This window comes from Ambystoma mexicanum, chromosome 10, assembly GCF_040938575.1.
Source record: "Ambystoma mexicanum isolate Mex_15411 chromosome 10, UKY_AmexF1_1, whole genome shotgun sequence".
NCBI classification, from domain to species: Eukaryota; Metazoa; Chordata; class Amphibia; order Caudata; family Ambystomatidae; genus Ambystoma; species Ambystoma mexicanum.
Genome location: NC_090932.1, coordinates 1103367067 through 1103383684, shown reverse-complemented (window position 1 = coordinate 1103383684; position 16618 = coordinate 1103367067). Strand labels below are relative to the sequence as shown.

The 16618-nt window shown below is 44.9% G+C and overlaps 1 protein-coding gene across 2 annotated transcripts in view; it reads right to left on the bottom strand.

Annotated features, from left to right (window-relative positions):
* The window catches only part of AEBP1 (AE binding protein 1), a 367991-nt gene that overhangs the window by 222767 nt on the left and 128606 nt on the right, over nt 1-16618 (bottom strand). For both annotated transcript variants that reach the window (XM_069618951.1, XM_069618952.1), the window contains exons 5-6: nt 12075-12200; nt 1333-1398 (exon numbers count right to left, since the gene is read on the bottom strand). In XM_069618951.1, the coding sequence (XP_069475052.1) occupies nt 1333-1398; nt 12075-12200 (192 nt within the window). The remainder of the gene's footprint in view (nt 1-1332; nt 1399-12074; nt 12201-16618) is intronic.

The following is a 16618-nucleotide window of genomic DNA, read 5'->3' as shown; positions in this document are numbered from 1 at the left end:
GCTGGTAGGTTGAACGCCCTCGGGAACCGTAGTTCAAGTCAGTAGAGAGGGATAGTGTCGTATGGTGCATGGGTGCACCGGATATGTGTGCAGCTGGTGTAGTTGTTGGATGATAGCTGCTTCCTAGCGATAGGTGTGGTGCTGAAGGTATCAGTTGGATGTGTACAGTCACATGATAGAAGAACGTCAATGAAGTAGAAAGTAAATGACATGTTGTATTAGCCTTGCTTCAAACTTCATTACTTTTAAAGGGTTGAAATCCATGGCACATATTTATTTCTCATTTTTGGTGACGTTTTATAGGATACCATGTGCCACCTGCAGGCTCTTTCAGAGCAAATTGAAAAAATACAACAATAAAAACTTAAAAATAATATCAGCAAAAAAGCACCTGTTACCGGAAGAACTAGGGGACCCAAAAGAAAAAAGAAATGAAAGGCAAAACAAAATTAGTACAAAAATAAAAAAGGAAAGAGGGAGAGAAGTTGAAGAGAAGGAAGAGAAAGAACAAACCGCAAACAGATAAATAGATAAAGAGGAGAACCAGTAACCAACCAATTGTTGCAGAAAGAAGAAAAGTGAAGTAATAAAAAGAGCTGGATAGGGAACAATTTGGAGTACAGAAGGATAACAGAGGATGGGTGAAATTGGAGGCTGGCACTGGGTGGACAAATGTGGCTTAGGGTGCACCTGTTAGAAGCGGAAGATAGAGTCAGAAAACCAAAGAAAACTGACAAGCAAAAGAAATGAAAGCAATGCTAGAGAGACAGCAGAAATGAGAAGGCTGGAAGAAGGGAGGAGGTGTGCCTGGTGGAAGGGCCGCCAGGAGAGTGATAAAGAAAAACAGTGCACGGGGGGAGGTGTGAAGGGTTTTGGAGTATCAGGGGGGAAATGGTAGCTGCACTGAATTAGGGGAGATACGGATATGGAAAGAGAGGGACAGAGAGAGAGACAGAAGTGAAACATGTTTGAGAGGGCTAACAGAGAGTGGGAATTTAGGATTTCTGGAAATGAGATATAGACAGGGCAGAGAGGATGGCGAAGAAAATTATCTCAACAGAAGTCTGGGGATATTGGCAGCACAGATGTCGTCCTGCCTCCTAGTCTTTCCGCCTGTCATTTCTCAGAAACCCCAACATTTGAGCCCAAACATTTCCCTGCTATTCCGATGGAAAGTAGCAGCAATGTTGAGACACAAATACCAGAGGGTTGAACACCCAGGGCTACTGCGGAAGGGAAGTAAAAGGAGGCGCACAGATTCCTCCTGTCCTCCATCACCACCATCACCAGTACAACCATCAATGAAAGAACGTGTCAGGATTACGCGCTCACAGTCATCGTAGTCCTCATTCTCCAAGCGTTCGTTGTAGTCTTGGGTTGGAGGTTCTTCCGGATTCTCTGCATGGGGGAAAGGAAAAAATTTATCATTCCGGCAAACAATTACACCCCCTATTTACTCCTTCCTTCTCAACCCCCAAAGTTATACTCATTATCTCCCGTTTGGCCCAAAGTACTAGACATGTCAGTCCCACAATGATCCCATGACCGCCACTAATTTTCACCAGCACTCCCATGCCATTCCACCATCGTCCCCCCAAACTGTTCCACACCCTGCCCAAGTCATTCCCATGAATGGTCCCATGCTCTGCACCCATCATTCCCAGCATTGATCCGATGGCCTGCACTCATCACTCCCGCTCCCACTGATGAACGCATTCACTACATCATTCATTCCCACCAATGATTCCATTGCCTCCACCCATCATCCCCACAAAATACCCAATGCGATGCACCCATCATTCCCATTATCAATCCTAAAAGTGATCCCATGCCATACCCACATCATAGCATTTTCTAAATATTTTCTGACTCCATGCAATGTAAGGTTCAAAAGAACTTTGCAGTCTAGTGACCTGCGCTTAGATGAATGGTGGAGATTAATCACATGATCACATGAGTTGTTTACTCTGGTCCAAACTTGAAGCCAGGACTAGAGCTTCTTTACTGCTGCTCACCTAGTCACAGGGTCCGCAGTTCTACATACACTGGTGGTCCCTTCCACAGTCTTCTTTTCTCTTTATTCCTTTCAGTCAAGACTCTCATGTTCTCTCTCGTCTGACGACGGATGAGGCGGCGAGCTTAGAGGGGAAGGTGGTGGTGGATGATGTTCAACTTGCCATTTTGAGACTGTCGGTGGGTAAATCGCCTGGCACTGATGGACTACCTAATGAATTTTATAAAGCCCTCCCTGCATCCGCTCTACAGCTTTTGTGTGATGTTTTTAATAGTGCCTTTGAATCTGGTTCACTACCGGATTCAATGAGACATGCATTGATTACGGTGATGAGAAAGAAGGACAAGTCTGCTACAAGGTGTGAGAATTATCGGCCGATCAGTCTAATAAACTGTGATTGCAAAATATTGGCCAAAATCCTGGCTGTTCGCCTGGGTAAAGTCATTTCAAATCTGGTACATGTAAACCAAGTAGGTTTTGTCTCTGGCAGGGCGGTGGCGGACAACATGAGGCGTCTGCTATTGACCATTGAGAAGGGACATAGTCAACCAATTGCCAGTGCGGTCATTTCCTTAGATGCTGAAAAAGCATTTGATCGTGTTGAATGGGACTTTTTGTTTGCATGCTTGGGGAAAATGAACTTTGGAGATGATTTCCAGCATTGTGTTAAGCTGTTGTACAACAATCCATCTGTAAGTGTGCTGACGAGCGGACTTATTTCCGATCCATTTGTGGTACATTCCTCGTGGTACAAGGCAGGGTTGTCCTCTTTCCCCTCTCCTATTTATTTTATCTATGGAACCACTTGCAGTGAGCTTGCGGGCGGACGTACAACTTCTACCTGTAATTGGAAATGGCCGAGATAACTTGGTTTGGTTGTATGCTGACGATTTGCTGATCGCCCTTCAAGATCCAGCAGTTGGTATCCCTTTTTTGATGCGAGATATTCAATCCTTCTCCTTGGTATCAGGATATAAGATTAATTGGAGTAAATCTGAGATCCTTCCAGTCAATGGGTTGTGTCAACGAAATTCATGTGCTCAATTTCAATTCAGGTGGTGTGCTGAAATATTGAAGTATCTTGGAATATGGATTGGAGCAGACATTGTGAAGTTACCAGCCATTAATTTTGCTTGGATCCTTCCGAATCTTAAATCAGATGTGATAAAATGGAGTCTTTTGAAGTCGTCAACCTGGGGCAAAATCAACTGTTTGAAAATGAACCTGGCCCCTCAAATAAATTATTTCTTGAGCATGCTCCCCATTAAGATACCAGGTGGCATCTTTAAAGAGGTCAATAGGCTTATGCAGAACTTTATTTGGAATGGGAAACCTCAGAGGCTCGCATTTTGGAAACTACAACTCCATTTAAAATTGGGGGGAATGAACTTGCCTAATTTCTCAGACTACTATTTATCCTTTTCCACTCAACATTTATGCAGAACTATTCACTCTGAAGATATACAGTCTGAACATTCTGGCCTCCTATCCTGGGAATGCAGTGCTGTTTCCCAATTGGACCCGAAAGCACTGCTGACTACTCAGAGGAATAAATCCAAAAAGAACAGCGCTCTTACTTCGTTCTTGCGAGACTGCTGGTGTGAGCTCTCGAACCGTATGAGTGCTGATCCCTATTTACACCCAGATGCCTCCATATGGGATAATCCAGCCTTGAGATATCAGGGTAAAACTCTGTTTTGGGTGGAATGTTTGTGGCTGGCATCAAATACATTGGAGACTTGTTTGAGCGGGACCACTGGTTAACATACGCTCAGCTTGGCCAGATGTATGACATGGCAGAGTGCTCGTTTGCTAAGTATAGGAAATTAAAGATTATTATCTTGGCTTGTGTTGAGGTGCCACAATTGACTGTTCAGAGTCCTGCCTGGGCAGCTCTATCTGTATGTTTGAGTGCATGACGCCCTGCTTCTACTATGCATGGAATCATTAAAGCTACTCGGAAAGGTGATCCGAGATTACCGGCAATTTGGGCGGAGGAATTGGGGGAGGATGTGAATTTAAGATGTTGGAGAAGGTGCTGTGAAAATACTCGTTTGGTGAGTTTGGATTGGACCATCAGAGCTTCTCAAACAAATGTGTTGTTTAGGGCTTATTGGACGCAGTAGAAACTATTCAGAAGGCAACTTTTGTACAACAATCTTTGCTGGAAGTGTAAATGTTCGAGAGGATCTCTGAGTCACTTGATTTGGTCCTGCCCCAAAGTGATGCAGTTCTGGGATAAGGTTCGTGAGAGGTTGTGTCTGGTCTTAAACATCAATATCCCCATGAATGCCTCATTACTGATTTTAGGTGATGACTCTTTGCTGGAGGAAATTGACTTTGGTAAGAAAGTTTGGTTTCTGCGCGCATGCATGGTTGCTAAAATGTTCATATTGAGGTCCTGGAAATCAAGTAATTCATTTAACATTGATGACTGGGTGGAGGAGCTTCTTACTATTTCAACTTATGAAAGAGCCATTTAAAAGCTCACAGGTGACATTGACAAATTTTGGGACATTTGGAGCCTTTCTAAAACAGGGAGTTACAACGGACATCAACGGACGTTCGCTCGAGCTCTCACGTATTTCATGAAAATGTACACTTAAGTACTGAAAATTCATCATAAGTGACATACTACGTGGCAAATAAGGAAAACCTATGGGTTATTGTGGTTGGATCAAGGAGAACATCTAAGTATACTTTCTATATAGGAACGGGTTGTAATTGGGTCTCTAGAGTCAGGTGGACAACTTATGCCCACCCCTACTGCAAGTCATTAACACTTATAAAGTACAGATGATATTACTGGTTCTTAAACTATAAGGCCCTTCGTTATGTGGCCCTCTATAATTGGTTGACACGCTCCTGCCATGTCTGAAACATTTGGCTTCTTAGCCGCACTTAAGTTCATTCCCAGGTGCTGGGAGATGGGCATGACTTTTGCTTCCCACCCAATTAGCCCCTCATCTCTCATCGCCCATGCCTTCTGCCTTGCAGACTATCTTTGAACTTGGCCTTGCAGTAGATTCTCTTTTCTTGGGAATAAAAGGAAGTACAGGCACATGCTTATCACAGTTTCCGGTCTGCGTGCCCAACTCCTATTTTCATTCTTGGCTCACGTGACAGGAGAGTGTATTTCGGCCTGCTTTGCAACATTTAATTGCCTGTAATTAATAAACTTGGCACTCATGGTGTTCCTTCTTTGCACCTTAACACGAGATGATTGACCGTCTCCTGGTTTGTGTTCTTCATGGATAGATAACCAGTTCTTATGCTGCTTCAGCTTTGCCATAAGGCCAAACAGCTACATCCTTCCAGTCCACGATCTCCAGCTAATTATTTGCTGCAACACACACAGCTCTCGATCCTTCTTTCTCCGTGGATTTGAACTTATTAAAATTGTGGCGCTGATGTCCAGACACTACACAATGGTGGCTTCGCCTACAGTCTATTCACCACGTATAGCTAGCTTCTAAGACTGCTTGATCTACTTGCGTTGCTGCATCTGTACAATTATGAAACGGCCTGCATTTTTTGCAGTACTCTTTATACGTGTAATCTTAATTCTGCATAAGGATGTTCACCGATTCCTTATTTTATCAACAGTTTCTACAAGGCCCATACATCCTTTTCCTCAGACACTCTTCTCAGTACGTCACTGTCATTTCTTGTGACGTCACCAGCTTCTCTTTCTTTTGTCTTCATATTCCTTCTGGAATCTCCTCCAGGAGATTGTCATCTCTTCGGAGATACATAAAGTATGGCTTTCTTAGTGGATACGTTTTCTCGAACACTCTACGCAGTATGGTCATAACTACTGGTGACAAACATGGTGCAGTTTCACCCTTCCAACATACAAGCAGTGGGGGGGCGGGACGTCCTGCAGAGGCATTTGGCTGCTCCTCTGCAGAGACCTGGCTGGAACCCTGGGATGGCACTCCAGCCATACACAACCTGTATGTTTTGCACTGTGATCAAAAGCAGCGGCCTATGGTAAAGAGACACAAGTGGGGGAGGGAAGGGTCAGAAGCCCCCAGCTATTTGTTTTCCTTTGGCAAGGACCAAACGTATATTGGTATCCAGTGATAAAGTCACCTGGTAAAAGGTCCCCAAAATTTCACTCCCACGAAAATCAAGCACTTTCCCCAAGTATTTTGGAGTTAGAATAGTAATTAATACCCGCCCTAGAATATGTAAGGGAAGGCTTTTAGGGGAACAGGGAATACAAATCGCCTACCTGGCGACTGTTTCCTGGTGGACATTTTCACATAGAACCAGTATATTTTGGTTGTTTTATATTTTCATTTCAGCAACTGGGAAAGAAAGTAAGTGAAAATAGGACTCCTCGACAGAGGACATAATTATTTATGTTTGACTATCCTGACACACTGCTGAGCGCCCCATTTGCCTTTCTTTGTATAGAGTAGGGCTTAGTCTCACAGAGTTAGGGAAAGATTAGGTCTTTTTGAATCAGAAGAGAAAATAAACCTTTTGAAAATCATGTCTGCTTGTCCGTCTCCTGATTCTGACTTATTACATTACATGTATACTTAATTATTCCACTAAGCGGCCTGGTGGATTCTAAATGCTTCAATATTGTTCAGTCTAGGTTCTAGGTGTGACAATAATATACAGGTCAGGTGGACTGTTGCTTTAGTGATCACTTCTAGAGCATCTTGGGTGTGTTAGATGCTCGTCCACTATACAACAGGCTATCCTGTTGTCTCGTTTTAATACATCAGTCTGCAATCTGTGGCACAACAAATGCTTTGACTTACAACTCCCAACAGCCCTTTCCAGTATCATCAATAGGGAAGGATCATTGGAGACGGTAGGCCAAAACACATGGAGAGCAAGAGGTTGTAGACCTCTCCTTTATTTTATCCTTTTAAACGGATTTCAACAATGTTGCAATATCTGACTTTGCTCTGGTGGACTCTTACTTTAGAAAACATTGGACAGGTAGTAGGTGCCCCTGTGAAATATGATTTTTGTTGATTATTTACTACTTAATTCTTTGGGGACTTGGACAGGATCTAGGTGTCACAATATTATATAATGTCTTGTGGACATCCATTGTTTTCCGTCCTAGAAGTCCTCAGACAAGTTGAAGCTGTAGCGCTGAATTGCAAGCTATCTTGTAGTCTTTCTTTTAAAGCTCTCTTCTTCTTGAGCATTGCTATGTTATAGGAGTTTGCACAGTCCTGCTAGGTGCTGTGTGATGAACTATTGATTTAGTGCCCACTACCAGACGCCCTCTGAGAAGTTCTAGATGCATGAATTTCATACAATCTTATTTGGGATCTAGCTCTAATACTACCTTATGATTGCACATAGGTTCCAGAGGTCCCTGGATTACATACGTTTGCATTCCATTTTTATTCCCATGGAAAGATTAGACAGTGTGTAGATACCTCAATCTTCAATAAGCTCTTTGGGATAACTCTTTAGACCTACTTTATAAATGGAATTTGGCAGCGTGTAGACCTGACGATGTGTTAGAGTGTCCCGTAAACTTGCTATAGCATTCACTTCCAAAATATCTCAGACAGTGTATATGTTCCACACTGCCCTACCAGCTCTCTTTGGGTCTGGCTGTATACTTTCCACCTGTTAAACTTTTGTAGGTTTTGGTGGTCCTTTGCCCTACAAGCTCTAGTACACCTTCAGGCCTGCCTGAGCTAGGTTCTAGTTGACCCATGATCTTGTATAATGTACTGGTTCCTCTTTAGTATTATTTCTAGTTGTACGGTATCAGGTTAAAGGTGGCATGGGGTTCTATAGGGGCTTGTGTCATTATTTAGAGTTCTGTTCCAGTGGATATTCTCACAGATTCTAGGTACCCTACTGTCCTACAAATTCATGTGACCACTCTTTAAAACTTCCTTCTTACCTGACATTAGCAGCTTTTATGTGACACAATGTTCTACTGAGCCTAATGGATTCTTGCTTTAGTATTTATTAAACAACACACTGGCTAAAGGTGCTTGAATGTAGTAGACACTCATTTGGAATCTACCTTTAAGGTTTCCTCCTGGATGAACTTTGATAGATTTGAGCTACAACAATGTCGTAATATGTGATTGTCTCAATATTTAATGCTCCCTGTGGGGTTCCTAAGACACGTTATACATGATTCAGCAGTACCTGCTGGCCCCTCTAGCATGTCTTTCCGGTTAACATTGCATGTCTTTCCGGTTAACATTGACTGTTGAATTTGTTCTTGATTTTACAATGTTCTACTGTGTCTCATGCACTGCTGTTTTAATGCTCTCTTCCAGAAGACCTTGGAAAGTTCACAGTTTCCCTAAAGGCTTTGTGGGTTCTCTCGGTTTGATAATCCTCTTGGACATCCTCTGATGGTTCTAATGCTCTATGATTCTAGATTGACAGCTGTTGTATCCCCAGTATTTTAACAGTTACTAGATTTCTCACAAAGCTACATTCACTGTTGATGTATTGTTGGCACGTCCTAAGGGTTGGACCATAGATTATTTTCTGTGTCACCATTTTCTATAGGCACTGATGGACACTTGCATTACCATTAATGTACTGAAGGCCTTGAACAGAGTACAGTTGCCCCCAAATGCCGCACAGAATATCTTTTTTTCCTCACTTCAGTATGTCTTTATGGTTGAGCTTGTGCAGGTTCTAGATGACACAACGTCCTGCATGCTATTGCGTGACCATTTGCTCTGTTTGATCTCAGAGAGTTTTGTGGATTTCCAGTGTGGCAATGTTCCCTGCTTTGTGATGACTTCTGGCGTGAGGGGCTCCCAGGGGCTGGGCCCAACTGTCGGCTACATGATGTAGAGCCAAAGGACAGTATGGGTAGGCTCCTGAGGCCCCGTATAGTACATGGAAGGAGCCAAGGAATCATTACATTGTCAACACCCCATCTAGTGGCCCAGTGAAAGGGCCTTTTTAAATGCATAGCCAGTGGTACGCAGACCCTTGTTGATAGGGCCTGCAGTGCTATTTACAAATAGGGAGTACTACAGTGGGTAGAGAGGAAGCTTACACATACCTGTTGGTTGCCTCTGGAGTAAGAGAGAACCTTAGGAATACAGCATATGCACATAGAATACTTTCCACTTTGTAAACAAGTAGAGAAGGAAATGTGGAGGAAGCAGGAGAGGTGCTGTCTCTGACCATCGGTCCAAGGGGCCCTACTCCACCACTCCTGCGTAAATCGAATAGCACCAAGATGGTGGTCGGCCTATTGTTGGCCTAGTCCACAATAGAGGCAAGTCGCACATAACTCAATCAGTTACACATGCACAGAAAGACCTATTAGGCACCTGTCAGGGGCCCTAGCTGCAGACCCTTGGAGAAAACCCTGCCCAGAAACAGGGGAAATGAAAGTATAAAAACCTGAGAGACAGGGGGAAGCTGTGTAGGGAGTTGGAGTTGCAGAGCGGCAATTCAGAGTGAGCAAAGCGTGCAGAAGGAAGTGGCTTTGCAAGAGGAGCTAGAGGAGGCAGAGGTGTTCAAAGAACTTCAGTTGCATGAGGAGAAGGAGGAAGTACAGGGAGAGTTGGAGGTGCAGGAGGATGTGGTGGGGCAGAGAGTGGAAGGGGCAAATGATGTGGAGGTGTGGAGTGAAGCAGAGCAGAAGGAGGAGGGGAGAGGAAGTTGGTTAGAAGAGTTGAACATGAAGCAGGAGGAGGGGAGAGGAAGAAGGTTAGAAGAGTTGAACATCAAGCAGGAGGAGGGGAGAGAAAGAAGGTTGGAGGAGGTGAACATCAAGCAGGAATAATAGAGAGGGGGAAGGTCAGAAGAGAAAAGCATCAAACAGGAAAAGAGAAGAGAACATAATACGTCAGAGGTGGAGAGAGCACAATGTAGGGATGACGAGGGGTGAAGAAAGAGAGAGGGAGGCAGAGCATCAGGGGAGGAAAGAGGGGAAAGGGCAGGGAGAAGGAACCCAAGTTGGAGGAGGAGAGATAAACCAAGTCACATGACTCAGGGGCAGTGGGAATCTTCCTGGAGACAGAGGGCCAATAAAAGTCAGAGAGCAAGACTGCGATCATCCACCAGTTATCTGGGAGAAGTGGGAGGAGGAATGAGCTTGTGGCAGGACATTGAGTAGTTCAACTAAGAGCTAACGTATAGACTTATAGGCCCTGAAGAATGAGTGAGTGCTGGTTTAGTGAGGAGGGAAATGAGACAGGCTTGATTGAAAGGATCAGGCACCCAAGACAGGGAAGTTGATGGGCACGCAACTGAGGACCTAAAGACCCTCCTGGGTCACCTCCTCTGTAGGGGACACTCCAACCCCTACAGCACCAAAGCCTAGAACTGCACCAAGAATATCTACACCATCTGAGAGGAGTTATCCCCAGCGAGGCCATATCCAAAAACTCACTGGAGATCAGGAGGACAACCAGTCGAGTACTAAAAAATGAATTCTGAATATTGAAAGTGCTCTCAGCCAAAGCTAGGTGATTGGAGGAATCCTAACATTCACCTGGGGAACCTAGCACCAGAAAGGAAGCTTATGGTGCCTTCCAGGTTTGCAGGGGGGACAAACATTGAGCACCCAGACTCAGCATCACCCATGAAGGAGAGCCTGGGAGTGAATTTCTTTTTTCATTCAAGGCACCCGACAACAGCCTTGAGCCGACCAAACGTTAACCCTTAAAATCATGATTACCTGGTTAATTTAATTTTCAACCAGTAGTGAAGTACATTATTTCACTTGGGCACCTTTTTGTGATGTCCTAATAAGGATCTTGTTTTTGAGTAATGAACATTGGTCTGGTCATCAACAGGCGCTGGTGGGAGAAGGGGGAATTTCATGCGGGACATGCCTGCGAGAGGGGAGATGTAAGAGCGCAGGGAGTACACCAGTCTGTCCCCTCTAGGATCTCGTACCACCTTGAACTACAAACAAACGAACCCCCCACAGTTGGCCGCCACGTGCCCAGTAGTTGGCACATAAACACTAACAAAGGTTACGACTAAGCTCTCCTCTTTAGCCCTATCACTCTGCCACACATCGGCGGCCTGCCAGACCCAAAGCGTTGTAGATCTTGGGTCCTCGCCATTGGATAGCATACTCCCAAGTATCTCTGCTAAACGCTTAGAAGCAGAGCAGCACTCAGGACTCAGATACCTCTGTCCTGCAATGATCAACATCACAGGTTTCTCATCTGCCTCCCTCTGCTATGCCACTAACAACCAGCCACCCTTTCTTCATAGCGAGCACGCACCGGGAGGCCATCAACTTTGGCAGAAGGGTGGGGCAGCAAGACCCTTAAGATTGCACTGCATGCCTCTGTGACACTAGGTCTGCTGCTTCTTCTTTTCAAGACTGTCTGAAAAAGGATTTAGCTGCACTGTTAGCCCTCATGCCCTGACTCTCTCACTCTAGATCCGCCTGGGGCCGAACATTGTTGATCATAGCACAACATGTCGAGGGGGTCTGATCCACCAGTGTTTTTTTCTCCACCAATTTCCATTGGTACCTTGTTTAGAAAATAGGGGGAAACCATGCACTATAATGTGCATTCTGTTTTTAACAGCAAAATCAAGGCATGCTCAGAAGCAGTGCATTCAGGTATATGTTCAGGGCTTTTTGACTGAATGATTCCAAGCAATGCTCAGAATCGTCTCATAATCTAAGGGCTCATCCCTTTACACAGGCTTGGCCAGCGCAAGTCGAATATTCCTCAGAGATAGCCATCAACCACAGACGTGTATGTCCTGCTCAGCCCTTATCGTGTGTTGTAGCAGCCATGCAATGGGAATAATTAAACTGACATGGAAGATAATAACACACAGAATCAAATTTTATAGTGATTTAAAAAAGTGATTGTATCTTGATTTTAGGGCAATATTCTGATGGTGGGTAATGTGTTGCTCATTGCCCAAAGGCCTCACATAAGCTGCTTATGTGCCATGGTTTCACAAGTATACCCTCTCCCCACTGGGTTTGCTTCCTATTTAGGAAAGGTTTATTTAAGAAAAAGTAATCCTGGTGTGCTGGATCGGTGCCATGCATACCTACTGGCTCTAGAAACCCCATCACCACGTCCAAATCTTCTCATGAACTTACCGGGGTGAAACTTGGGTCTCCAATCCTCACGATCTGGTTCCACGGGTTCCACGGGTTCCTCAGGTTCCAGAGGATCCATGGGTTCCATGGGTTCCACTGGCTCGGTGGGTGGTTCATAAAACTCATCTGTAAAACAAAGAACAACGAATGCATTAGGTGGTACTCCGCCTCAACTGACCTTCGATAAGCCAACGGGGGTCTGTGAGACCTGTCGGAATAACATCATTTGGAAGCTGTTTGCCTGCAGAGGGTGCTCACCAATGCTAGATGCCAGTGTTAAAAATCTCAGATGAAGGCCAAAACGACCCAGCCTATCAATAATTAGCAAATGACAAAATACGATTAAAACATTATAATAACACACCAATTCACCAGAGACATCAGAATGCATGGATAAGACAAGTTAGCCAACGAGTACACAATGACAAGAATGTTTCTGTACCTGAAGCACAGAGGACCTGGGCAAATATAAAAAGTGAACACAGTCCTTTTTTCGTTTAGACCTCACACACTATATTATTTTAGTTCCCACTTCTCAATTTCATCTGCTTACATCTGAAGAAGGGACCTGTGTGTTCTTAAAAGCTAAAAAGATGGTGCCTGTCCATTGGAAGGTACCACTCATTATAAGAGTGTGAATGTATGAGTCTGCCAGTAATGCATTGTCCTTCTTTGATTTCCATAAGAAATTGATACAGAGATGTGAGTGGGAATTTTGGGGGAATTATTGAAAATATGTTATACCAGAGGAACACCAGATAAGTTTTTAATGTTTCTTGCTTTTCGAGTTCATAACATTGCAGTGATGTTCTCAAACAAGGCTGAGCGATGTCTGCCAAGGGGTGGCGGTGATACCAGCAGGTTCACCATCCTAGAATGCAGTGCAAAAGTAAAAGCCACAAGCACTCTTCTAGAACTCATGTAAACCAATTACGAGATTCAAGAAATTGGAATCAAGGATTTAAATTAATTCAAATTCCAAAATTGGTGCCTGCGCAGACGACCTACTACTAATCCAGCCAAACACAAGTATTCCATTAGAGAGTTCGTAGAATGCCCTGCCAGCCTTTCACAAGCCTCGCTATTAAACAAAGAAAAACAAAAATATTGACTCTGACCCCAACCTGCTTAAACCAAGACTTACCAGATCCGGTACTCTGCTGGAAGGCTGATTCCATCAAATACCTTGAAATCAAATTCTCGAAATCCACAAACACAACCATATACAAATCCACAAACTTCAAGAGTCAAAAAGCTCAAAGAAACAACTGGCAGGTGGTCAGCAGCGTTTCTATCCAGGTGGGCAAGACTAGAACCTGTTAAAAGTATGCTCCGATATGATATGATATGATATGATATGGCATTTGTAACGCGCCTATACACAAGTGTTTCAAGGCGCGACCTGTATTCCTCTTTCCGCTAGCTGTGATCCCAATTCCATTCTCAGGTAGCTTTCATAAACTCTTAGCCAATTTCATGTCGGGGCAACAAGCACCCTAGAATCTCTTTAAAAGCTATAAAACTCGGAAGTCTCCTCCAAGGGGGTTGTTGCAAGCTGGGAAACTGGTGGTCAGGGTTTGGCGCCAGATACTGATTAAAATGGGGTGGGAGGGTAGGGCGGCAGAAAACCAGCCTCCCTGAGGGAATAGATTTTGGCAGGAAATGAGGACCATTGAGGAGTCTAGGGGATGGAGTGAGATGGGAGTGGGATGTTTTTTTTACCCCTTAAAACCCATTTTAATTTTTAAAAAAAACTTTACCTACAGAAGAATGCATTTTTTCGAGGCTTTTGCATTCGATGCTTTTGCATTCGATGCTGTGTATTCGAGGGAATGACTGGATACCATGTCATGGGGATGTGAAAGACTCTCAGTAAAACCGATCTCTACGTTATACAGATGCTTGCCGGGAGTTACTGGTAAGTCCATGGAGGCTCTGAAGGCACGACGGGAGGAGGACGTGCATGATTTGGATCAGGGCGAGTGGGATAGTGCAATGGGTCAGACAAGTGAGCTCGCCATAAGCGTCAAACTTAGGTTGGTACATTCTAAGATCCTACACAGGGTGTGCTACACGCCCAGACATTTGCACTTGATGGGCAGAAGGGAAAGTGACACCTGTGCCAAATGCAAAATTGCTCAGGGCACATTTGTGCACATGATCTGGGAATGCCCAAGGACGTAGAGCTTCTGGGCAGAGGTACTGTGGGTTGCAGGGTGACCAGGTCATGACCGATCCCAAGGTCTGTGTGCTGGGAGTGTGGGGCGGCTTACCCCTAGATGTGGGATAGGAAGTGGTCCGACTTGGCATTTGCCATGGCTCAGAGAGAAATTGACAAAGCGTGGGTCTCCGAGGACACGCCCTCCCTGTCAGAGTGGGAATCTACTATGGACTGGTGCATGGAGATGGAAAAGCTGGCCTGCAAAAACACGGCAAAGCATGGGGGAAGTGGATGAGGGATGGGGAAGAATCTGGGTGACTTCCGGGGACATTGTGGGAAGGGGTAGAGGGTGGCCCATGCTATAGGCCGGGGTTGCTTCTGGTGGCTGTGGCGGGTGAGGCGGAGGGATTGCTCGATTCAGAGGGGAAGGATCAGGGAAGTGGGCGGGGTTAGTTTCGAGAACCTGTTGGTTCCATGTACTTCCTGCTTTGTTTTTGCATTGATGTTGACTGATTTGATACTATACAAAATGTCATTAAAATTCGTTTATTAATAAAATATAAAACTCTAAGCTTAAAGGGTGAGTGTTAAAGCTTACCATTAAACGTTCAGGGCCCGATTCATAGGAATATTTGCCTGGTTCAAACTGAATTTGCCCTGCTGAAAAGTGACTTTGCAATGCCGACATAAACCCTGATTCATGGAACCGTGCAAAGTGTATTTTTGCTGTGCAAAGTACGGGCAAAGTCATTTGGGACTGCAAAAATGACTATGCGCTGACTTTGCCCGGACTTTGCACTTCAAAAATACACTTTGCACGGTTCCAGGAATCAGGGTTTATGTCGGCAGTACAAAGTCACTTTTCAGCAGTGCAAATTCACTTTGAACCGGGCAAATATTCCATGAATCGGGCCCTTAGTCTCTCGCAAAGTGCGCTGAGTCCAATGGAGGATTCAGCCACAGACGCAATGTGGAGCTAGATGGGAACATATGGAAACGGCATGAACCAGGCAGTAAAGAGGATCTTTTATGTTATTGATGTAGGGTCAGTGGGTCCTACAGCAAAGCACTACTGTACAGTCGAGGGCCACATTCTTTCTGCAGCGCTGCTCTCCCTTGACCACTGGGCTAGCAGTCTATGGGTCGATGTGATCATAGCATTCTCTATGACTTGAATTAGCTCTTGGCTTACCTATGCACCACGTTTGGGTCAGGCATTAGACAAAATAAATCAAGCACTGATATTCTTGGCTTACCTATGCGCCACCTTTGGGTCAGGCATTAGACAACATAAATCAAGCACTGATACTTGGTTGTTCTGCCTTTGCCCGTGATGTACTTGTTAAGCAAGCGAGCCAAGCGTGCGCTGCTGCCGCAAGCGACGTGTCTGGCCTGTTTGCACAAGGAAATATTATGCTGCTTGTGCTGTTGCTCCCCTTTGCCTGAGAAAGGCTTGCACAACAGTTGCTATACCTGTTCGGTGTGTGAATGAAGTTTGCACTGCTGCTGCTTGCCCTGTACCTGGTCTGTGTGAATGAAACATCCAGTGCTGTTGGCAGTGATGTACGTGTTATGGGTGATGGGAGTGCGTACATCTGCTGGGCTGCGCTTGTTCCCTGTTAGTGAGAAGCTTGCAGTCATCACGCTTCACTTTTTCTGTGTGTGAGAGAAGCGAACATTACTGATGTATGCACTCTACCGGTTCTGTTTGCCTGGGAGTCTTGCAGTATTGCAGTATTGCCACCCATACTCTACTTGTTTGCTGTGTGACTAGCCTCAGACATACCCTGCTACTGCCTGGGTGGCACCTGTTCTCAAAGTGAGGGAAGCTTGAAATGGTATATCGTCTACCTCAGAAATCTGCGAACCATGCCTTCCGGTTGTTTTGAACTGCAACTCCCATCAGACCTTGCCAGCATAGTAAATTGTGCAGTGGTCGAAGTGTACGAAAAGAAGTAGTGGAACTATGTTCCCTGATGGCCTCACCCCGCCCCCTCCCACGCGCAAACTAAACGCCCAAACACACGCACCTGCTGTTTAAGGGAATGTTCAGTGCTGTGCACTGAAGTGCAAGTTTCAACTTCTCCCTACACTTTTATTTTAAAACGAAACCCTTCCGGAACGGTTTCTTTTGAAAATAGAAGTATGGAAACGTAATTTTAAAAAGTAGAGGAGCACTGCTCCCAACCGCTCACGCCCACTTCGAGCACTGAAATCGTGACGGAACATGGGAGTCATGGTCCAAAACATGTTGAGAGCCACAGCTTGCACACTCCTGCTGTAACCGTTGTCTGTGATGCAGTTCGCACTGCTGCTATCCACATTGCTTTGCATGTGGGGGAACATTGCACTGAAGCTGCGGTTGAGGGAAGCTTGCATTACT